This window comes from Struthio camelus, chromosome 4, assembly GCF_040807025.1.
Source record: "Struthio camelus isolate bStrCam1 chromosome 4, bStrCam1.hap1, whole genome shotgun sequence".
NCBI classification, from domain to species: Eukaryota; Metazoa; Chordata; class Aves; order Struthioniformes; family Struthionidae; genus Struthio; species Struthio camelus.
The window spans coordinates 74,985,790-75,010,373 of NC_090945.1; the positions used below are offsets into that span (position 1 = coordinate 74,985,790).

The following is a 24,584-nucleotide window of genomic DNA, read 5'->3' on the forward strand; positions in this document are numbered from 1 at the left end:
TCAGGATTGATCTTGCTTATACTTGCTGACGATGTGATAAGATAGTATATAGTGTGGAAAGCAATATGAAAAGCAGAGAAAAAATAAAGGTCATCCTATAGGGGTCTGAGGATATAAAATTGCTTTACATCACAATTAACTGTTTTTACCTTGGAGGAAACAAAAAGAAACATCTCAGTTTATGCACTCATTCAGGACATGAGTGGAAAAGAGTGACTTTTCCAGTGGAAAAGAGTGACTTTAAGAGAGGTGAGGTCTGCCAATACGCACGTGCCACTGCTGAAAGCTGCCAGCAATTCATGTGCCATTCTCGCAAGGGTGTTATTAGATCAACCACCAATTCGGTCCCAGCCAGACTGCGGAGCCAGCTGCTACGTAACCCCACAACACTGAAAGGCAGCAACGTGACACTGGAAAAGTGGTCAAAGGCTTGTGATGCATAATAAAGCTATTTAGAAGCCAGTGGGCAAATGGGACTTTTCAAGAAGAACCGTTGTCACCTATGCGTGCCATCTGCTTGGGAGCAGAGCTGACCTCAGGACAACCTGCCATACCTTCGGCCCGAGAGATCAAAGACTGCTCTTGCATTTACAGTCCCTCTCCCTAGAGTTCAGCAAAAAAATGGATATTACTGACAGCACTATTCAACTCAGCTTTGTCGTGCCACTATAAAGGCTGGAAATCAGGCACTGGTACTCGCCACACACTGAAAGTTGATATGAAAGCTATAGGTAAACTCAACATCACTAAGATGCTAAAAAATCTCTGTTTATTGCCAACAATTGAAGACTTACTACATGGATTTATTCAGGCCAAAAGTGCTGACTAAATAGGATGTTAAGAGAAATCTATGGCATACTAAGCTGCGCAGGAGTGAAAAATTAGCCTGAGTGTTGACAAGTAGCAGCTGAGAAGAATTCTTCATCTGACCGTTACTAATTTCTCAAGTTGTCAGCTGGACCCTAAAAAACTGGGAGCCAAATAACGTGAAAGAAATCCAGCAAATTCTCTTTTCAGGTTCCGAACACATCTGACTAAAGACAGTGAACCACCCAGCCAGGTAACAAATGAGCATTTCTCGTAACCATGGCAAGAGGCTCTCACAAATGTTTCCAGTATGTGAGAAAAAGGTTGAGCAGCGCTGCAAAACTATTAGCCACTGGCACGCGGGGGTCTGGTTTTAGCAGATGCAGAAAAGAGACGGATACATGCAGATAGACAAGCAGTTAGGTACAAGATTCCTCCAGCCCAATCTACTCCAGTCCCAGCACTACTGGAGAGACATTCACTCAACTTTTCAGAACAGAATAATCCTGTTGGTCCCTACCTGCGGCTGCAAGGTGGACAACACAGACTGCTGGCCAGCCCCGCACAACCACCACTAAGTAAATCAGTGCAATTACAGCACACGCTTCTGGGGAAGATGAACATGAGCACAAGCTAAGATTTTGTTTCGAGTGATCCTGAACACTGACCTGAGGAGATCTAAGACCAACAGCAGAAGTAGGTACGTGCTTTACACATTTTACTCCAGGGAATGGAGATAGATACAATTCACATGGCCAAAGAGTGTTCCTGCTGACCCAGGAGTGACTGCCTAATTAAAGGTATCTATGGAAAAGTGTTTAGTATGTAGAGTACAGTGACCAAAAAGAGAATGCAGACTCAGACCAAAAAAAAAAAAAAGATCGGAAAGGATTTGTTCACTCGGACTACACAATGACCTCACCAGCAACAGAATTGCCATTTCCTCCAACACAGCTCCTCTGAGTTCTGCTCAGATAATCCTTTATCTAAAGAAGAGGAAGGTAAAATGGTAATGGAGAGGGCCAAATGAAAATAATAAGAACTGAGCACAGCATATCAGTTGAGCTCAGCATCAGATATATAAATTAAAAGTGATAAGACTTGAGCGCAGAATGCACCACTGAAATAACAGAGATGCGGAGGGAGGTACACCCAAACTCTATGGAGGACAGAAGTGGAAGTAAACTCTCAGCTCCATGGAAGTGACAGGAGATCTGAGGAAAGAATTCAGAAGTAAGAAGGAATGAGCCAGAAACAAATGTGTGTTATTTCTGTCTCATTCAGATTTTATAATAAAAGATTACTTCACAGCCACTCGGCAGCACTACTCAGACAAGAGCAATAGAGTAAACTCCTATCAAACAAAGGGTCTGGGGGCAGCAAGAAGAGAAATGGGCTTGAATTAGTGCTGGGACAGTCTTTCATACATAATACATGAGAAAGATGAATCTGAATTTCACGCAGCATGGGCACCTCAGAGGTGACTGCTCTAGCTGTGCTTGAAGAAGTATCTGTATTCGCAGCATAGACAAATTCTCCTTCCTACTCCAGGAGTTATGTATTCATGTACATGACTTGACAGCGGGGAAAGGAGAAGGCAGTAGGGTGAGAAAAGTGTGGACAACACCATTTACACTGTAATAATAATTCTCTAAGGGCCTGAACACTGCAACAAACTAAAACAAGAGAAAACTTCGGTACTTACAAAAGTAGGAAATTCTTACTGGCCTAACACCTTTCCCATGTGTTTGCAAACAGCACCTTAATAAACACGCTTAGAAAAAGAAACAGGCTGGTTTCTCATCAGCAGCACAAGGACAGTGTTTTATGGACAAGTATAGCATGGAAAGATGATACCAAAAAAACCTGAGACCACAAATATGAACATGATAAGAATGATGGTAGGACAACATCCTGTCAAATCTGTGGCATGAGTAATCTAAAAAACTTTCTGCTATGCATGTCAAAGATCATCAACATCTAGTAAGGACAGAAAAGAGGGCAAACAGCTTCCCAATAATCACAGAAAGAATCTGGTAAAGCAGTTCAGTCCCACTGTAAGCCCAACCTGAAGTTCGTCCAGTTTCAATGCAAACTGCAGTTAAAGGCAGTCCAAGACAGTCCACTCTGGCAACTTATACATGAAAAAAGCTTTCAAATACGATGGTGTACACTGTTATAAAGCTATATCATAAATGAACTGATGAGGAAATTAATTGGAAGTTTTCTGTAATACCATTTGCAAATATGAAATAAGAAACAATAACACACACCCCCCAAAAAAACTGGGGAAAACAGGGACAACTACAGCCTCCTTCAAGACATGATCAATACAAAAAAAAAAAAAAAAGAATGTAAACATTTTATTGTCCTTATTACTTATGTAATCACATACGATGACTGGAACGATTACGCAACCAAATCATGTCCAGAAAGCTCGCTGCCCTGTAATGCTCGCTGCTCTGGTCACTCATGATCAACTGAGAACATGAAACCAGAGCAGGCGCTTAGCCGACATACTGCTATGAAGAGTGGACTAGTTCAACAGAAAAAAACTACAGTTCAAGAGGAAATTGATAGAGCCTGTCTTAATTTAACAGAGTGAAATGAAGGCTGAGAGAAATATGATTGCAATTTCGAAGGAAATCTGAGGCACACGCTCAGGTGAGGAAAACTAACTGCTTAAATATAAGGACAACGGCTGATATTAAACAGTGAGATGGTGGAACAGCCTTCCAAACTGAAACAGCACGTTAAAGAAACCTATGTGGTAGTAAATTGATTTTGATAATTTTCTGAAAGGGTTAATGTTTTATAATTGCCAGCTGTAGCAGCGACCGGACTCAGTGATCAGAAAGGACCCTTTGGTTCTTCCTTCATTATGGAAGGACGTGCTGAGATTCATTCAAACTGAAGCCGTTGGCCAGCCTGAATGAAACAAATGAATTTTTGTTGAATTTATTTTTGTTGGTTTTAAACATTTTCTGCAAGGGAAACCCTCCAAGGCCAATACTAGCTTAAGTTTATCTTTTAAGAAGAACAAAGAGTAATGACTGATTTTCAATGTTAGCAGAAAAATCAATATGAAATAAAAACTCCTAAGTACCTACCTGGCACGCAGCACCCTTGCTCTCGTTATATCACAAGCCTAAATGCACAGTTTAGAACGTTTAAGACTATCTTTTTTTTCTTCAAAGCATGATTAATGTAATTGGTAATATATCACCTTAAAAATCCCTTTGATTTCAGAAATGATTTTTCTCTTCTCCAAGGACACTGTCTCCTTTCAGCATTTTCTAATAAATATCTGAGTGTATACCTGACAAGCAGCCAGATAAAAGCAGGCTGTCAAATCACTTTTCCACAATAGGAAACTCATTTATATGAAATGCTCCTATGGAGTGACTGTGTATGTATGCAGGAAAGGGTTGGAGGAAGGTGACCTATTCTTTTGATTTATATCTACAGGGGTTCTGGCATACTGCTGGACACTTGTTGCGGTTAAATAATTATTAGATTGTATTCCAGGAAAAACGAAACATATATCCAATTTTATTGTGAAAATCATGCAAAATAGCCAAATGAACTGTTTGCATTTCATTCTGTTGGACTGCACAGTGCAAGGTCTCTGCAATCACTCCCTGTCATACGTAATACGACTACCAAATGCCTGAAGGCGGGGAGTGCTCTGTTACTGTCACACTGTGGATAATTTATGCTGATAGTCCTCAGGCACATCTGAGACGCAGGACATACTGGATGTTATTCTGTTGCCTCCGTGTCAACTGTACTTTAGGGCAACCTGCTGATACTGCAGTGATGGGATCCCAGGCATTAAACTGCCAGCAGCTGAGGTACGCACGGAGCATTGGCCTATTACTCTTCCAAATCCATCCTCTAGCACTGCTTCTGGCCTGTTATGAAACATCATAAAAGTAGGTGCAGACTGAGAGATGCGAAAGCAGGCTAAGATACACAAGTCCTCATAGTAAGCAGGTTCAAGAGGGGACAACCAATGTGACCAATTCAAACAAAAGTGCTAGACCACCGTGACCTCCTCTGCTCCCATCCTAGGCAAAGGTTCATTAGCTGCTAGCCTTGTAATCACGCTGACAAATATATTCCTGCACTCAGGCAAATGGGGTTGCATTTCTGCAGCAGGACTCGGACTAGCACGTAGGCTTACATCTTTCACTTGCAGCTTTTATGTTGCTGGCCATCTGAAGACGCTGTACGCACAGGCCTTAAAGCAAGCGAGGATTTGTGCTTCCTAAGAAGTCTGCTAGACCAGATGTAGGCAAGGGAATGCACACAGACACAGAGAATGACACAGAAACGATGGGACTAGTGATTTGCTTTATTCGAACATGTGCAAGATCCACCTCTGTCCCTGGATTTTAAGACCTGGTCCAAACCCCACTGAGTCCAGGAAATCTCTCTGGGCTTTAATGGGTTTTAATAATTGGAGATTTAACTTAAAATATTAACAATATACCTCTAAATAAAACGATTTTATGATCTTTGCTCATGTGCTGATGAATAGCAAAACTGATATAAAATGTGGCATGAGCAAATATGCAGGTCTATTTACGGATTTGCAAAGGAAGCCTTGCACAGCACCTGCCTACACATAATTCTGGCTCCTGGCACGACTTTAAGGAGTATTGAATTCCTCCCCACCCACACATCTTTACATAAGTAAAAGCTTAAACATCAGTTCAGACTAAACATTTTTGAATGCAGAGTCCCTTGAGTGCAACAAAAAGAAACAGTGGTGTAAATGAGACTTTAATTTCCATCACGCTCAATAACTGATGTGCTAAAAACTTAGATTTTAAAATAGTGCATAGTTTATTTAAAGCTATTGATTCCTACTTCCAGTAAATTTATGTGTTCCAGCAGCACACTGTGTCTCCACTGGAGGTTGAGACCACCAGTAGATGTTATTCAACAAGTGGAAAAACTTGGTCTCTGTCCTGGCTAGCTGCCAAAAAGAGGTGCCAGAAATTATTGACTTTCAACTTGTTATGTGAGGAAGGACATCCTAGAGCAGAATTTCCTATCCTCTCATGGGTCCAGTGGATTTCTTCCACTGGACTATGAAAGTGAGGTCTAAGAAAAGCGATTAAGAAAGGCAGATTAAGTGCAGCTCGAAAATCAATGGGCTAGAGCATTAATGCAGGGAAAATTCATCTTAACCATTGTCACTGATATCCAGCTTTGCATAATAAGGCAGAAAATATGACAGTCTGATCATACCTAATGATAATGAGGGTCTAAGAGAAAAGGAGTCCCTCAGACAGGGAAAGGTTTCTGAAAAACAACTAATAATAAATATCATTAGTTCAAGGGGATTGCAGGAGAAATTCTGAAACTGCCAGACTGGGGTTTGAGCTGGTGCCAACATTTAAAAGGTCAGAAAGCTGACGATTTTGTCCGTCCCTCCTGACTCCACCTGGGCTTTTTCAGGACAGCAGCAGCCTGTCATCTTTTTCACAAATTATGATGTGCTAGCATCTTAACACAACATCACTGGTAACCTGTACTTGGACAGTGCAGGGCAATGACAGGCCTGGAACGGCACCTGGCTGATCTCAAAGGGGCCCTGAAAGCACAAAGGGAGGCACAAACTGCTGCTGTCCGTCAGCATCAACGGAAAGGAGGAGAAACTGGCAAAAATCAGCTTCCACTTCGATGGAGAAAACAGCTCAGCTCTGTGACTTGACCAAGAGGCAAGTGTCAGCACTGTTACTGGCAGGTCAGGGAGGAGAGCGGCGTTCAAATCCCGCTTTGCTGGACTTGCCACAGCAAGAACGAGCTCCAAACCGACTACACCAGCGTCCAATGCACTTCTCACTGTATCTTAAGAGAAATATTATTCTTACTCCAGAATCCAACCTGAATACAGCTACTGCAAAACAGTGGCGACCTAGTGGGCCTAATTCATACTTCACACCGTTTCATTGAGAGCACCTGCACCAGCTCTGAGGGAATTTACACATTCGTATATGAGAAAGGAAGAGAAGGTTTTTTTGTTTTTTTAAAAAAAAAAACAAACTTGCGTCTTCCAAACTAATTTATTAAACTGAGCCTACATAAATACGAAAGAATGACAAATTCAATTGGCCTGAGTTCATGAAGGTAGCACCTGAAGTCTACATCTCAAAGGTATGTGCATTTTGTTTAATTTTTTTGCCTCTCATCAACCATTTCCCTGTAATTCATGCTATACACTTCCTGAATGAAAGAAGAAATTCATTTTCAGACGCTGTTAACCATGAAATGAATTCTCCAGGTTTCACTGCACATTAACATGATCTTTTTTCACATCCCCTCAAATCTATTACATAATTATTTTATAGCACACATTTTAATTTAATTTTGCTACCATATAAATACTGACTCTTGAATATGGATGTTTCTAGCATAAACATTCCGTTTCTATAATGATTTGAGAATAACTGATGACATTATATAGAATTAAAATTAAAAGAAAATCTTGTTCTGAATCTCAAACCAAAAGGTGGCAATGCTTAGGGAGAAACTATAGTTAAGCTATTCTACATAATTTACTTTTTTTTTTTTTTGACTTTGTTCTGCAGCATGTAGTCCTATTTATCTTTTTAAAAAGTTTACTAGAAAAGGCTGACCAAGAGTTTGATCTGATAAATTATTTCTTATGTGCATAGGATGCTACTGCCTTGTAAAATAGATATGCTTGTCTCTTGAAACAGGGCATAAATCAGATAACAAAGTAACACATTAAAACGCAGAAGCATGTTGGTCATCCAGTTGTTCTCCCCCTACCATGAGAAGGCTGCTGACTTGTAAGCTGTATTTGTAGTTCATGCTTCAGGCTAATAAACACAGGTCTCCTCCATAGAGACTTAGGATTATTATTACAAACGAGAAAAAGGATGGATAATTTGTCAATATTAGGGCTAACATTGTGTTCACCTTCAAACAGGCTAAACCATTATTTGCTTATGCTTCTCTCGAAAAAATGCTGAAAATGTTTTTTCAAATCTACTGTAAAGTCACTAAAAGGGAAGAATTAAAACTTGTTTATAGCTTATTCTTCAGCAAGACAGCTGTTTCCAACTGGAGGAACTGAACTGCAGATCTCAGTTAACATCTCTTCTCTAAACATCTCTGAGAACTTGAACATCTACTTGTTCTGCAGGGAATTCCTTACCCAGACAGTGAACACAGAAGGGCACTAAGGACTGTAGAAAAAAGGAAGCCTTCTTCCTTCATTTCAGATCTCTAGGCCTTCATTCTGGGGGGTTGTTGCCAAGAGGCAGTCTTTTCTTAAGATTTTCTGTAGGAAAAAGTTGCTCCTAAGAATCGTAAGACAGTTTCAGCTGGGAAGGACCTCCAGGGTTAGGCTGGCCAACCACCCGCTCAGAGCAGGAGACTGCTGAAATTAGAGGAGGTGGCTCAGCCCTTTGCCAGTTGACTTCTGACAATCTCCAAAGGTGGTGATTGCACAACCTTTGCAGGTAACCTGTTCCAGTGCGCAACCACTTTCCCCATAAGGAATATTTTTCCTTCTCTTCTCCAAGCTGAGCAAACGTGGCTCACTCGGCCTCTCCTCAAGCATGACATCCTCCAGCGCACTAGCGCACCCGTGGCCAGTTGCCAACACCTTGCAGTTTGTCTCCACCCCTCTTGCACTGAGCGGAGGAGCGACAAAACCAGCCTTGATATTCCAGTCGTGGCCTCACCAGCCCTGAGTCGAGAGGAATAATCATTTCCCTTGACCTGCTGGCTCCTTCTTCTTAAAACTCTGTTAGTGGTTATCACAAAAATATCACATTCATATATTTAAATTAATACTCACCAGCCACTGCTGAGGTATTTCCGGTAGAGGCATTTGAGGAGGCGCAGGCAAACTGTTGGCAACTTCCTGTTTCTGAACATGTTCTTTTATTTCAAAACCTGCGGGAGAGGGACATACACCACTCAACACTTCAAATCCTGATGGAGTCAAATGGGATGTCCTTCCACCACCCGTACACTATGTTCAACAGTCACACACGGAAATCTGGCACGCAGCCCTTCCCGAGAGTCAGTCCCAGCTCATAGATTACCTCCAAAGTCCTGTTGCTTCGGAAAAACAGGAACCACCAGAAGGAATGTTGGAAATTAGGAATTTAATCAAGTAGAACAAATATATACTTACTAGATAGGCTAAAAGCTGCTTAGATCAACAAATACCAGACAGAGAAAAAAATTACAGGAAATCATTCTAAACTGGCGACTAATCTGCACTGAAAGATCTAAGGAGCTACAATTGAAACATTTTATCACACAGATAACAGCATTTATGAAAGGAAGATCCCTAACTTGTGACCATCTCAACCACACCATACGGCAAATAAAAGATCAGCAGCCTGCGGACCCTGAGCGGCCTGGGCCTTTCACTGGAGGAGACGAGGGACAGCTGCCCAGCTGCGGGGCTCGGGGTGCTGCTCAGCGCCCCCAGTCCAGATCATGCTGCCACTGAGGCGACGCTGGCCAACATTTCCTTCTTCCTCTCATCTTTGAAACAAGAACTGTGGTTTCCCAAGGGACTTGGAGAAGGGAAAAGAAGCTAATGCAAAAGCCGCTTTGAGGCTCCTTCCTTCTGCTATCAAATATCACTCCCTGGGGAAGAGGAACGACCCCTTCGTTCTGAGACTTTGGCACAATGATTTCAATCCTGGTCAACCTCGCTTCACAAGAACACAATGCTGTTTATTTTTCTAAATATCAAAAGGGAGATTAGGGTGCATCTCCTCAATGTTTTGGCAAAAAGTCAGTCAATGAGATGCACCCTGCTTACCCCCCTAGACTGAATTTAGCTTCTAGTGTTTAGTTTAGTTATGAAAATATATATTTACATAGTCAAATTGATGTGTTTCGGTCAAGATCATATAATTCTCAAAAATGTAACCAATGATGAAATGTTTCTTGTCATAATAAGCCAGTCCCACTGGCTGTGAAGTCATGGATTGCAAAATAACGCTGATAAAATAAACTCTCTAAGGGCCATAGATACTTCTTTCTTCCTACAAATTGAGAGCAGGATTATTCTTGGGAATCATTCTTTTTTTTTTTTTTTTAAAGTATAACTTTCACTTGCTCCTCTTTATATAGGGTGAATTCATATTATGACTGCTATCCATATCCCAGTCCACTATGCTTTCTGTAACAACCGGAAGTTAAATATGAGGGGTCTTTTTACCAGAAAAAAAAGTATCCCACATGAATGCTATTGACTCTGTAAAAGCAGTTTTTCCCCAAAGTTTGAAACAATGTGTGCTTAAGCAAGAAACTGCTCCAATATTTATTTTCTTCTACCAAATTGCACAGCAAAGTCAGCATTATAGGCTTATGACACTACAATTCCTTTAAGGAAAACAGGCAATGCTAATAGTCATATTAAATGCCTGAATTCACGAAAGATTCTTACTCCAAAATAAACTGTTTGTGTCTTTGTTTTTCTGAAGAAAGTTTGAGTTTCAGAAGGAAATGCCAAGTGTTTTCTTCAGACCTAAAATCCAATGAGCATGCCAAGATTCAGGAAGCAAAATAAAGTTTACAGTTTTTGCCAGTTAATCAGAGTAACTACCACATTGGATGTGGGGCGGGTTGAGGCCAGACAACTACTACCTGGCCCAGTTCTCACTGTCTGATGGCCATTCAATGAAGAAAACGGTGTGCGTTTAGTAGGTACAACGAAATATGGCAGGAGATTTCTAAAGAATTCTCCAACTAAGGACGTACTGAGAAAAAAGTTTAAATGGTTTAAAGTTCTACTAAAATCCACCCAGCCCATTATAATAATTTCCACACCTGTAAAAAGAAAAACGTAATTGTTCACTTCCAGATGTTATAAAGAATCCAGCCAGTTCCCAGTTGCACAGGTCCTTCATTAGCTTTCCCATTATGCTTAAATGGCTTGCTTCAGCAATAGAAATATGCTAGTGGATTCACACAGTTGATTTTCACAAATGCATATAAAGAGCCTGAACTCAGCATAATCCTCAGGCCTGTTAAACTATGCCAGCGTTCCTGAAGTTCATCTCATGGAGTTACGTGGGTGGAGTAAAGTAACATTTTAAAAAAACAGACTCAGAATGACAGCTCAACCGAGTTACAGCATATTGGAAGTTTATGCATTTTTTATTGCTTTTAATTTTAATGAAGAGATGAATAGTTTTGAAGGGATGGGAGTAGTGAATGTTATAACAGACCAAAAAAGCAGCAGGGTCATCTCCGTTAAAGTGTACAACTCCCTCTGTAGTTTCACACGCGCTTCCAGCTGCCGTGAGATGGCACAGGTCCCATGCAAGCTGCTCCACTCTTCCCTGCCCTGTTCCTGTCCTGGCACCAGTCCCTCCTTTGGGCCAGCAAAAGTACATGTGTGGCCTCGTGTTGAACCAGACCAGGAAGCTTACACAGGTTAGGACTAACCCAGCAAAAAAGCAAATAATGCTTGCGCTAGCAGAAAGCAGGATGCAGAACGTGAGCAGGAATGAGTAGCCTAGGGAGAGGGACAGCAGCGCTTTGTTCAGAGACCGTGCTGCCTTGGACTCTTACTTAAACTCCAATTCTGTGAACTGGAGTTTGTAGATTTACAAAGTACAGCCCAAAGAGATGTCTACTACCACCTTTTATGACCTCTTGCTTAATTCAACTATAGGACTTCCTTGGATTAATATGTTTGAACTAGAGCATATCTTTTAACAAAATATTCCATCTTGATAAAATGCCAGCAATGGCATGCGGACTTTAGTAAGTTCTTCCATTAGTTAATATTTTCAGTGTTCAAAATAGGTCCTGATTTTGACTTTGAAATAAACATTCAGCCACTGGATACTGCTATATTTTGTTGTGCAAGTTTAAGAGCTCATTCTCAGTCGTCCTTTTTCTATATTGAGATTAATTACGATCCCTCTTCTAGGGTAATTCAAAGGCATATTACTGGATCCTCTAATCATTGTTTTGACTTTTCTTTGAGATGTCTCAACTTTATCTCCCTGAACGCAGGAGACAGAAGTGGGTACAATCTTCTGCTAACAACTTCACTGAACCAAACCTGGACGCATAATATGTGGATCTTGTACAGATCTTATTAATGGATGGATCCTGCAATAGGATGTTATGGATCTTGCAGTAGGCACCAAAAGCTACAAGGTAGGGGCTGAAAGGTGGAAAGCTATGTTCCTTGAGTCCTTTGATCCTTGGCCACATCTACAGCGGGAAGGTTCCCACGGTACTGAGAAATTCATATCAATTTTGTTAAAATCTCTAGCCCCTTAAAACCAGGGTGGAGAAGGAGGACTTCTGAACCGTCTGTTGGGAACGGCTCTTTGCCCATGATAACCCCCAAATCATGCCTAGGAACTAATGAGAGAGACAAGTCAGCTCAGGCCAAAACCATGCCAAGGAGCACTCCAAAAATTTAGCAGTGCAAATGGTGAGTTCCAGGGCCCAGAAACATACCCAGCACTGTTTAATTTACTAGTACAGTTGTATTTTCTGTGTCCTGAAACATCAACCACAACCCAGAAAAAAGGATATGACAACCTTTTCCTATGTTTCCAAAGCTGGCAACAGAATGCTGTCTGATTTCTCGAGGAAGTCAAATGTCTTTATAATAAATCTAGCTGAAAAGATCAAAAGAACAACATACAACTTAAGATCAGCATTGTATGAGGTTATTTTGAGCTTCTGTAAAATACCGCGGTTTCTATACATACCAAATTGCAAACACTCAGCTACAGATTTTTCTTTTGGGGAGTTCCATATATTTTGATTGGCTTTTGGAGTATGAAATGAAGACTTCTTCTACAACACATGAAATCGTTACCTGCCTACTTTTCTCACTAGTAAAGTAAAAATAGTGACAGATCATCAAGAAAGTCAAAACTGAGAGCAGGATGATCATCATTTTCAAGCTGAGCTCCCTGGACCTGAATCCTGTGGCAAATACGGTTTCTTTACTGGAGGGGGATGATCATGCTATTTTTAGCACTGGAGTAAGAAACAAGTCATGCGAAATGCAGCTGCTCACAGTGTGACATTTTTTCTATAGTTTTTCAGAATCCAAACACTGGGGGTTTACCCTGACAATATGTCTGTCAAACGACAGATCTTATAGCCAAATGCTTCCTTATACAGAAAGGTGCTGTATGGAAATAGAGGACTACGATTAGGAAAAATAGTGAGGAATATGTTTTGTAAAAGCTTGTACAGAAGATTGTTGTATATAGTCAACCAATTTATATTGCATTCGATTACATAGTCTGGATGGAGACAAAAGTGACTGTGCAATTAAAACAGTTTTAGATAGGGAGAGGAGGGGAAAGTGAGCATTACTCCAATTAGGAAAGGAAAACCAAACACACTGACTGTCGTTTCCTGGCTCTGGCTGGGCACTCCTGCATTAGCCATGCACCAGAGTCTGCATCTAAACCAAGCCTTTTGATGAATTTAGGTCATATGACAGACATGCAGCATGCAGCCTCCATGCTGCTAGAAAAGGTGTGGTGGCCAGTGCTCCCTAACAGAGTTCTGCTTTTCCATCAAAACTGATAAAGAGAATTGCTGCCACAAATAAAATGAAATAACTACTGTGTCAACAAAGTGAAAACATTCTATCTAGCGCATTATTTTGTGGCTAGATTCACTCACGTGCAGTAAGCTATTACTTCCAATAAGTCTTTTGCTGTATTTCAACGCTGAGCATTATGGAAAGTGCTCAGAAAAGTGGCGCTTAGGCTTCACTCTGTCTTGCTGTGTTGCTTCAGTTTAGGGTTTGTCCTCACCCCGTAAAGCCATCTTGTTGAGCACAGACTTATTCTGTGCGTTCTACAAGCAAGAAAGCACAGCCCCAGCACTGACCTTTTGATGACTGTATCCTCAGGAGGATGTTAGTTATTACTGCCTTCTTCTCCCTGACAGTAGAAGTTAGATATTCATGGTCCAGAAGTTCAAGAAATAGACGCAGCTCAACTATTAACTCTTCCATGGCTGAAAAACAGTAAGAGAAAGATGTTTTCTAAACACGCAAATTCCCATTGAAAAAGGACAGAGTTAATTCTTATAATTCTTACATGTTCACATCCAAGTTATTCTTTATCATTTCTCAAAAATGTACATTACTCCCTGCTGGAAACACACCACATTCACTTGTCAACTCGAGAAACTAGCACGCTAGTGAGCACCACTGGCCTTTGTATCAGTCACCATGAAGTCGATGCAGAAAAAACACAATTCTTTTCACATAGCAAACCACCGAGTCGGCGCTAGATGAAAGTAAGTGCTGGCGTATTACTCATCGTTTTTAGCAATGCCACTCCTGTTCCTCTCCCTTTAACAAACAATTCTTAACTGCAAAAAAAAGATATCGTTTGATACCAATTTCTAAATTGCACTAATATTTTCAAAAATCCTTAGGGAACTCGCTCCCCTTCATTTCTCATTTTATTCCATCTGTTTCCCATGGAAAAAAGAGCAGGTGTTCCTTTTCTACTGTGATTCCTATCTGTTATAATTTCCAAAGACAAGCTCCCAGCTTAGCAGTGTAACTTCTTATTACTCCCCAGATTCCTGATCTTGCACTTCTAATTTCACCGTATCTCTACTATTCCAGATGTCAAGCCTTTCCAATTCTTTCTATAAAAACCACATTTCTTCTCTGGACTCACGGTGCCTCACAATTTTATATCATCAAAAATTTTTGTAAGCGTATTTCCACTTTTTCCTTCTTCTCAAATTAGCTCTGAAGACTGACATTCTCCTGAATGGCTCAGCCCATACAGATAAATGCATTTGTTCCAGCCTAATCGTATGACAGATCTACGCAGCAGATTTATGAGACACCCATAGTACTGAACATCATTTCCATGCTTCACTCCACTCATGACTCTGAGATTCTCTTGTCCCTTCACTCACGTGGGCTCTCTATTTTTAGTTTTGCTTTCATCTTGCATAGAATAGTTTACGCTTTCATACTTTCCTGTATCTGACGACATTATCCTCATTAAGAGATGAGGGGAAACACTCATTTCATTTCAGCGCTACCCCTAAGATGAATCTCAATTCCACCCTCATTCCAAAGGGCCTCTACTTAAGTTTTTCGCTATTTATTTACATTTTTTGTGATCTTTTCAAGGCCTAACAGGCCAACCTTTAGTAAGTTTTAAGATCTCTAAAAAGCACCTTCCTTGCCGCTCACCCCCTTACCAGCTCTTTGCTACTCCTCAAACCCTTTGTGATACGGTTGTTTACTGAACTGAAACTGGAATCCCTTTTTCCATTTGTGAGAACAGGTCTGGATATTTAAATGGGTTTTGATCTAGATGCGTTTGCTGTATCTGGCACTTGGCATCAGTATTGTGCTGGGCAACCTGCAGGTACCAGCTACGCTCCTGCAAGCGGCTGGGGGCCCCTTCTTGCCTCCAGTGATTGCAGATTGTACCATTTACTTGCAGACTGTGCCTGCAAGTATGATCATAGCTACTCTGGCAGAACTGACCTACTCCTAGCAGGCAGCGGAAAACACAGCAGTTTGCAATACTAAGGCATGATAAATTCTTTATAAAGAAATCAATCTGGAGAAGTACAGGTGGGCAAATCTTTTCTGAAAGACACTATCTATAACCACCCTGTACAAGTTTTTCTCTCGGTGAATACATCCTTTTATTTAACTGAGCATTATTACTGCCATTATACAAACTGTCCACGTTTTCAGGAAATATGTTCCTCCAAGATTTTTACAAAGCCATTTCTATATAGGCAGAAGGAGGTGATCCAAGATGACAGTAAATCTGCCTATATCACTTCACAATGTAGTCCAGGAAAAACTGCAAATAGCAACACATCATTTGTTTACCACCATGCTTATGGCTGCTTAGGAGTCTGTCAGAAATGCAAAAGTATTTCAGGACAACCATATTGCTTCCAGTGTGGTTCCCATTCTGGACAAACATACAGCTTTGTGAAGCAAAAAGGCATAGATTCAGAGTGATGATTTAAGCTTGATTTGCAAAGTGGTAAGTGACCATTAGATATAAGACTTAAGGAAAAAGAAGAGCATCTACCATCTGAAAACTGACAAAATAATCCCTAAATTATCAGCTGTGGGTTATTTTTTAAATGATACATTTTAGAAGTAAGACTCAGATTCTCTTAAGTGTATATAATACACAAATTCTGATTACAGTGGTCTGTTGCTTTTAGGTCTGCTTTAAATATAAAGTCTTTTACTACTGTAGCTATGAGCTTTATTTTAAGAAATTATGAAATACATGCATCTTAATAGTTACTTATTCTATTACGTGCATTTCAAAAGCAAGCATTACTGTAGAACCTAGGCAGTCATAGTGAAATCTAATCAGTACACAGTGCTAGAAACGTGTCCTCTTCAAGTACTTCTACAGCCATATCAATTACTGCCAGGACATATCAGCACATACGCACTTAAAAGTTACATCAACATACCAAATGTGCATAATTTCAATTTGCATATGTTACTGCACTAACATTTCTGTGAACTGGCACGTTTTACGGATCCTCTGAAGGAAGAGACCATAAAAAAAGCTGAAAGGGAACCCTCTCTTGTCCACCTCACCAATTAATGTGCACTAGTACTCCCTTTTCCTTCCATACAGCCTGAATTTCCACAGCAGAAGAGAGAAAAGAATGAAAGCAAAAGACATCCTTGATATGCATAGTGTGCCTAGCATTTTTCATCCGTTGAAAAGGATAAGATCGTTGCACTCGGGAGCTTATAATCTAATACAGATAGACAGTAAAATGAGAAATGAAAACCAATCATGAGGGAGTTACAAGGCAAAGAAACCAGGGAAGCAAAAGAAAATAAGAGGAAATGGGAAACCGTTGCTGGAGAGACTATTGGGAGCTGGCATTGGTCCAATTCTCTCCTGCAGCCTCTTCACATAAACCCATGGACCTCTCCTCCTCCACGTCTTTGGAGTAAATCTGCATTGCAGTCACTGGTGACCAGTCCAGTGGTCCAGTTCCTGGACCTGCAACGGCCGAGCTATCTAAGTTACTGGATGCATTTTAAAAGCACCCAGCAGAGGATCTAGCAAAAGGCCTTGGCTCGGACGGATAGAGGAGGGCAAGCAGAAGAGCATAACAGTGATGTAACGCCTAAAAAATTCTAGAAACCACTGCCTTAGATAACACGTTCACCGTAACTGCATTTATATTTGGCTTGGTGTCCAGCAATATGGTTGAAATATATCAAATAATGTATCTTAAAGGAATACAGAATGTGAGAAGACTGTTCTTCCTGCCTTTATACACTTACAGGTATACTCCATTGACTTTAAATAAGCAATAGTAAAAGCTATTTTAAGATTTTAATATGAGAGAGAATAAAAATGTTAGCAGCTGCTATACATTGCTAAACATAAATGTTTTGACATTTCTTCATTTCCTACCAGGATTAAATTGGGTTTGTATTTTCTTTTGCAGGAGCTAATAGCATCACAAACGTCAAAGTGTAAGGAAGGAAGTTCTGAATTTCACTTCAGGTATATATGTAATGATGTCAAACATTCAAACAGAAAAAAGGGAAACACTGTTCACAGCTAATAAGAAACACTCTTTCCATATATTTAAAAAAATGCATTTACTTCCTTTTCAATAATTTTGCTGCTTAAGCATGGAAGAGAAAATACTGCCATGAAGTGTCTTGGAAGTAATTAAAATAAGGAACTGTGAAATCTTTTCTTTAAGAGTGCACCAGACAAACATATATGTTATGAGGAAAAACTCAGTTTGCTCAGTTCTCAATCCGTGGCTTATTTTCTGGATTACAGAATCTTTTCTTGTCCTTCCTAGAAATGTATATGATGTAGTCACAAAAAGTAATGGAACTGAATAATAGAAAATCCACATAATGCATATTTTCAGTAAGCAATCATTACTTCTGAAATGGAGACCAAAAATGAGAGGGTGATGCAAGTCCCAAAGAAAAACATACTCCTCTAGTGAGAAATTACCCTTGGAAATCTGACATCACCACAAAATAAGCAGAATAATCAGAAGGCTCTCAAAAAGGGGCCAGTTCATTTGACAGTTTGGGCTGTACTCTAATTGCCAAAGGAATTACTGGTAAGTGGCAGGCGGTGAAAGGCAGGGTGGAGCCCAGGGATGGTAATCACGACAGTAAGCAGATTTTTGCTAGACTGAGGTGTAAAATCACATTCCTTATTAAATGATGAGAAGCCCGTTTTCTACTCAAGAGGAATTATAGGCCCCTAAGGTGCTGCTGCGATTGCCATGCACCAATAAAAAACAGTGATACATCCAGAAGGGTTTCCAGCTTTGGCTCTCTAGGGTTTTAAAGTTTTTCAAATGACAGCACATAAAAACTATACACACAAGCCAGCAAAAGAATACATCAAGGTAAAAATAATCAGAGAAAGACAATTACATCACATTGTAGTGTTTGTTCCAAACCAAAACTAAAACCAACTGGAATTGGAACAGCATAATGTTGCAGCTATTCCAAATCTACATTTATGGGTACTAGTCTATAACCATTTTTTAAGAATATAGAGTTTGCATTTCAAATTGATTTAAAAATTCTTAGGAGCAGTGCCATATCACACACATGATTTCCAGTTTGCTCGAACCAGAAGCAAAACGACAAGTATGAACTCATGAAAAGAAGATTCAGATTGCTTTTTGTTCACTCACGGGAACTGCAGTATCCCTTAACCCTGTCACGCCACAAATACGAGCCACAAGTGCTTCCTAGTTAACTAATATCAAATAATCTTCGGAAGAACCTTTAAAGAAAAAGAAAGGCAAATCCAGGAAGGATGACAAGAAACATTTTTTTAATTTTTTGTCTTATACCATACAATGCAACCCTTTACAAGGTAACTGCACTTCCATGCTTCCATTTCTATTCTAAATGCACGTATACAAACCTAAAAGTATACAAATCTACAATAGAAATATGAATTAAAATTGAGCTTCAAATTATGAGAAGACCATCTTCATCTGTTGCCTGTACATTGTTGAATCAAATTTCTCCGGGCTTAAATTTTTCATTCTCAGTTTTAGTTTGTTATTTACAGATGTTTAAGGGCCAGAATAAACCATCTAGATGAGATCATCTAAAAGAGACCGTCTAATCTGACCTTCCATAAAATCAGGCCACAGAGTTTCATCTAGCTACTCCTTTATTAGTCTAGAGACTTCTATTCCCTTAAAGCACATCTTCCAGGAAAGCCAAAAATCTAGGTTGCCACTTTGAGCTCTAGTCTGATTAGAGACAGAAAAAAAATCTCATTTAACTTCTAGAAACCAATATTTGTTTAGATTCATCTATTATATCAAAGCCAGTTCTCAAGCTATATATAAAAATAATGTATTGAGAATGAACGTGCTTGCATTCATATGGAACCCAATACACGCGCGCGCACACACACACACACACACACACGCATGCACACACACGCACACATATACACAGTGTTTGGGAATCACTGAAGTTTTTCAAACTGGATGTCTCAGCCTTAACCTTGTTTAAATGGACATTTTTGCAAAGCTATATTATATTAAACGCATACCTTATCCTACAATAGCATTTATTCGCAGAAAAATGCTCGTAGTGACGTTTCGTATTACATGAACAAAAACATTTTTTTAATTCTTACACCGTATATGACAATTTCAATGCATCTGTGCTCTCCGCTCTTAAAATTTAAGCCTTCAGCCTGCCGTTAGCAGCAAGATACTTTGGGACAACTTGTTCTTTAGAACATGGTAAGAGCAAGTCATGTCTGGCTGAATGATTAAAAATTATTCCATGCCTTTCTGATAACGAAAAATCTGATTAAAACCAACTCAGATCCGACATCTAAAAGGTCCCTGAAGCATACAGACACCCCCTGTCTCCCCCAAAAAAATCTCACAGGCATTTGGGTCTAAAAGTGACAATGGAGAAACCAGACACACAATCCAGTTCTGAATCAGAAACAATGTGCGAAGTTGGTGTTTACACCCGTTTCTGTTGAAAGAGCGTCATCATCTTAACTGTTACATACCTCTAGCTTTGGATCCTTTCATTTGAATATTTAAAAAGACCAAAGCAGAATATCTCTGAAGAAAGCATATCTGTATTTTATAAAGAAATTCCTATCAACCCTTTGTTAGACAAAAATCTTCAAACTATCAAGAAATGCACAAAACCACTGTGACTTGCTTCCACTCAATCCTACAATGCCATTACAAAAATCTAGGAGTTAATGAAAAAGTTCCTCTCATGACTCCCTTTTGCTTTTGGGGGAAAAGAATTTCACACAAAAATACACAAAATCTGGAAGCAGGAAGCAATAGTGCCTTTGGTGCTAGGAAGAATTTTGGCTTTCTTCAATATGCTACCAGCAATTATGTAATTTTTATGTAAATCTTCACGCATTTGGATACATCTTTCCAGATACTGTAAAGAACGTAAGTGAATTTAATATTTTTCTTACTGATCTGGATGATGGCATGGAGGGCATCCTCATCAAGGTCTGGGAGAACAACTGGGAGATTCAACTGGGAGAACAGTTGATATATGCCAAGGTAGGGCTGCCATACAAAGGGATCTCAATAGCTTGAAAAAACATCAGCAATCTCTTGTAATTGAACACTGGGGATGGAATAACCCCAAGCAACAGTACCGTCGGGAGGCTTACTGGCTAGAGAGCCGCTCTGCAGAAATGGATCTGGGGCTTCTGGTAGACAAGCAGAGCGCAGGTCAGCAGCTTGCCCGTGAAGCCAGGAACCACACACTGGACTGCATTAGCAAGAATATAGTCGGCAGGTGGAGGGAAGTGATTATTTCCCTCTACTCGGCACTGGAGTAGTGGGTTCATTTCTGTCCTCCCCAGTGCAAAAAAGACATTGAGAAAGTTGGGCAAGTTCAGTGGATGGCCACTGAGATGGCTGGGGGGCTGGAGCACGTGACAAAAATGAGGAGGAACCGCAGGAGCCAGGTGTGCTTAGCCTGGAGAAAAGAAGGCTACGGCGAAATCTAACTGCAATCTTCCACTACCAAACAGGTGGTTGATAAAGAAAGCAGAGCCATACTCTGTTCTCAGAGATGACTAAAGAAAGCACAAGGGATGATGGACAGCAGCTGCAGAAAGAGAAATTATAATTAGATACAAAGAAAAAAATTCTTCATCGTAAGAGTGGTAAAATGAACCACCTGTCCAGGAGACTTAGCTCTATCCTTTGAGAAATTCAAAATCCATCTCGACAAAATCCTGAACAATCTGACCTGACCTCAAAGTTAGCCCCTATTTGAGCAAGGCGTTGGACCAGATGACCTCCATATTCCCTTCCAACCTAAATTATTCTGTGATTTTATAAATAATGTTAGGAAAGTAAGAATAATTCCCATCACTTTACAGATGAAGAACAGAGGTTACATGACTACATGACATTAGCCATGATCTCAGAAGAAGCCTGGATGATATAGAAAATGGATCATAATCCTTGAGGCTCATTCCTATCCATCCTATCCACATGACTACTCTTTCTATAAAAGAAATGATAATTTTAGACAGACAGCAGATCCGTAGACTATAGACAATGAATACAGATGTTGTGAAAAGTGAATTCTGGTTCCCTATACTCTGTTGTCACTATAAAATTTGAGTGACTGTGAAATCTGCAGAGAGAGCTGATAAGAAAGAAAGTTTTAAAGGATCCAACTTTTCGATGCATTACTATCAAAGAGAAGAAGTAACCAATTAAATTCAACTGGGATACTCTTAAACCTTAGCACAAACACTACGGTGCTTGGTCTGCCTGGAGACTTTACATTAAAAAAGATCTCTCACGGCTGCACTTTCCCTCTTTGCTGCCCTACTGACTGCAGTGTATGAAATGTGATGTGACATATACCAAAAGGCAATGACCAACTTACTCTATTGGTTAAGCATACTAAAAATGGGCTCTGTAAAGTAGGGATGATCATCCTTGGGGGTGTATGGTATTACCAAAAAGAATGGGAAAAGTGCACAAAAAAGGAGTGAACTCTAAGTAGCAGCCGAAGCCCTAAAGATGAAGAATTAGCAAGGAGCAAGTAAAATATATAGAAGGTTTGTCATCAGGGTGCTTTAACATAAAAAATAATTATGTCTGAGGCTCTCTAAAAAATAAAACAATGACCTTTTGTTTAAAGTCTGGAGCTCTCCAGACTGTCACAAACTCTCTTTCCAGACAGCTTGGGGCAACAGAGGCAAAATACAGCTACTAAAATCTCCTCCTGTCTCATACATATGTATGATCAACCTCAATGAGTGTCAAGGGATCATCTCAGCCGCAATCCACATGTATCCCTCCTTTTTTTCCCCTTCTGCTCCAGTTTTCAAGGAATCGGCTTTACAAAACCAGATTTTCAAAAAAAGCTATCAGAGCTCCAAATGCTGCTGTTGCAGTACTTGGCTGATAAAATAAGAGGTAGGAAAGCATTAAGAAATGTTTGGATAAGAAACAAGCTGCCAAAAATCCTTCTCAATCAGCTACAGCCATGCAATGAGTGACAGCAATGCAGGAGTCTAATCCATTAGCATGAGACAGATGGATAAAGAGTTCATTTTTTTAAAGTATAGAGCAGTGTTTAAGCACTGCCACAGATTTTGGAGAGGAATGCCTGATTTTAAGCAAGTTCACAGACTCATAAAAATAATAAAAAAAATAAATAAGAAAGCATTTAATATTACGGGCATTTATTTTTATTTAAGCATTAATTATGTTCATTGAACTCATTATAACAATATGTTTAGGCAAAAAAAGAAAAATGGCAATAACTGCCTGCAAAAACCTAAAGTGGACTCTATCGAGTTGCTGAAGGTTTCCTCTAAAAGTGTATTTCCCACATGAGGTTTCTCATAACAAATATAACCTACCTTGTAAAGCCAAAGAACATGGATTTCACTCCATCTGCTGCACACCCAGCTGCCTGGGAGAGCATCTCCCGCTCTCAGTCTGCACTCACTAGGGGCATTCAGTTTCAGTTTCCTTTTCAGACTCCCATTACCCTACTAGGGCAGAAAATTAACATTTCTTGCATTTAACCATCTCCAAATGTATCAGCTGACATCATCTTGTCAGGACAAGACATTCCAGGTCTTGCTTCCTGGCTCCCGCATTTGCTCAACTCCTCCATTACTCCAAACCACAAAAGATAAAACAGCCACTACAGTACTAATAAATAGGCTCAGATTGCACCAAAAAAGAAAAAGTAGCTCCTTATGATGCAAAAAAAGAGACAGAAAATCTGTGAGAGAAGGAGAAGTCGGCCCCAGATTCAAGGTCCCAGGAGGAGATGGGGCTCAGTTAAGACTGAAAGCACAGAAACAGATAACCTGCATTAGTAAAAACAAAACAAAGCACTACAGTACACCTTGGAGTTCACTTTCACTCAGGTCCTCAGCTGCACACAGATCTGCTCTTAGGTTAGGATTTCTTTCAAGGCTAGGAACTAATTACATGTCCAGCAGAAACGTGAGACAGTAAATTAACTCACTCAATGGAATTGAAAAGCTAAACGATGGCAAAGAAATACAAATATGGCAATGGTGGGAACTCTACAGTAGTATTCATTATTTTTGCATGCAGCAATACAGTTTTTATTATACATGCCAAGTACCGGAGTCAAAAATTGCTCAATTTTCAATTGTTCACTGCGTGATCGTTTTAGCAATACCTGCTGTACAATCCAATAATAGTTTGCACTCTGTAAATATGGCATTATAAGCTTCCAGTTTGCAGCTAATTTGAAGGCAGTCTAAGACCATCTGCATTTTATCAGAACATATCCAGAAGTCCTCACATTCGTATGCAAGGTTGGAAAAAATTCTTTTTTGTTTGTACTCTACACTTTTTTATACTGCACTTCTCACTACAGGGTCTGTTATGCAATGAGTAATTTCTGTCATATATTGCTTGCTGTCTTCTTCTCAAGGAGAGAAGCACATTCTGCTTTTTCTGTCAGGCTTTTAACAATTCCTTTAAATAGATTTACACAGCGTTACAGAGTTATGTTAAGAAAACAAGATTAAAGAAACATACTTTACATTAACAGAGGGTAGAATGGTGAGAATTGAGGTCTCTCTCCTTACGGAGAAGATGTCACCCCCCCACCTCACACCAGTGTCCCAAGGAACTTCCCTCTTCTTTACATAGAACCCTTTTTCTTATTTTGGAGAATTTCATTATGTGAGAGCTATGCTGTAGTCAACAAAAAAACATCTTAGAGCTTTAGGTAGCAGTGAAACTGAAAGCCCATACCTGAAGCACCATTAACATAAAAGTGGAAATCTTTTTTTTTTTTTTTCCAGTTCTGGGGAGAAGGGACACTGAACAAAGGTGGGTTGTGTTAATGGTGCTCTGCCCTGCTGAGCTTGCTCTACAAACGTGTGCAGTTCCCGGGAGCTGAAGATTTGCTACATCTGTGGGCTCCATTCACAGCACTTCAGGAAAGACTAAACCATAGCTTGTATCCAGAAGGATGAGCAAATTAAATGCAAGGAGAAAGCAAAACAAAAAAAACTGGCATAGCCAAAGTCCATAAGCCTTTTCTATTTCCAATTTCCGATCTCCTCTCACACCTCACAAACATTGCATTACCACAGGTGTCAAAACATGGTGGAGACTCCAAATCGAACTCGCACTGCTGAGTATAATGGTTCTCTGCAAGGCTCCAACACAGCCTTCAAAGCTAGAAATGTTTAAACCTT

The 24,584-nt window shown here is 40.0% G+C and overlaps 1 protein-coding gene across 5 annotated transcripts in view; it reads right to left on the minus strand.

Annotated features, from left to right (window-relative positions):
* AFAP1 (actin filament associated protein 1) overlaps nucleotides 1-24,584 on the minus strand; it is a 121,263-nt gene that overhangs the window by 54,630 nt on the left and 42,049 nt on the right. For all 5 annotated transcript variants that reach the window (XM_068943430.1, XM_068943431.1, XM_068943428.1 and 2 more), the window contains 2 exons: nucleotides 13,702-13,830; nucleotides 8,651-8,748 (listed from right to left, as the gene is read on the minus strand). In XM_068943430.1, the coding sequence (XP_068799531.1) occupies nucleotides 8,651-8,748; nucleotides 13,702-13,828 (225 nt within the window). In that variant the 5' untranslated portion in view covers nucleotides 13,829-13,830. The remainder of the gene's footprint in view (nucleotides 1-8,650; nucleotides 8,749-13,701; nucleotides 13,831-24,584) is intronic.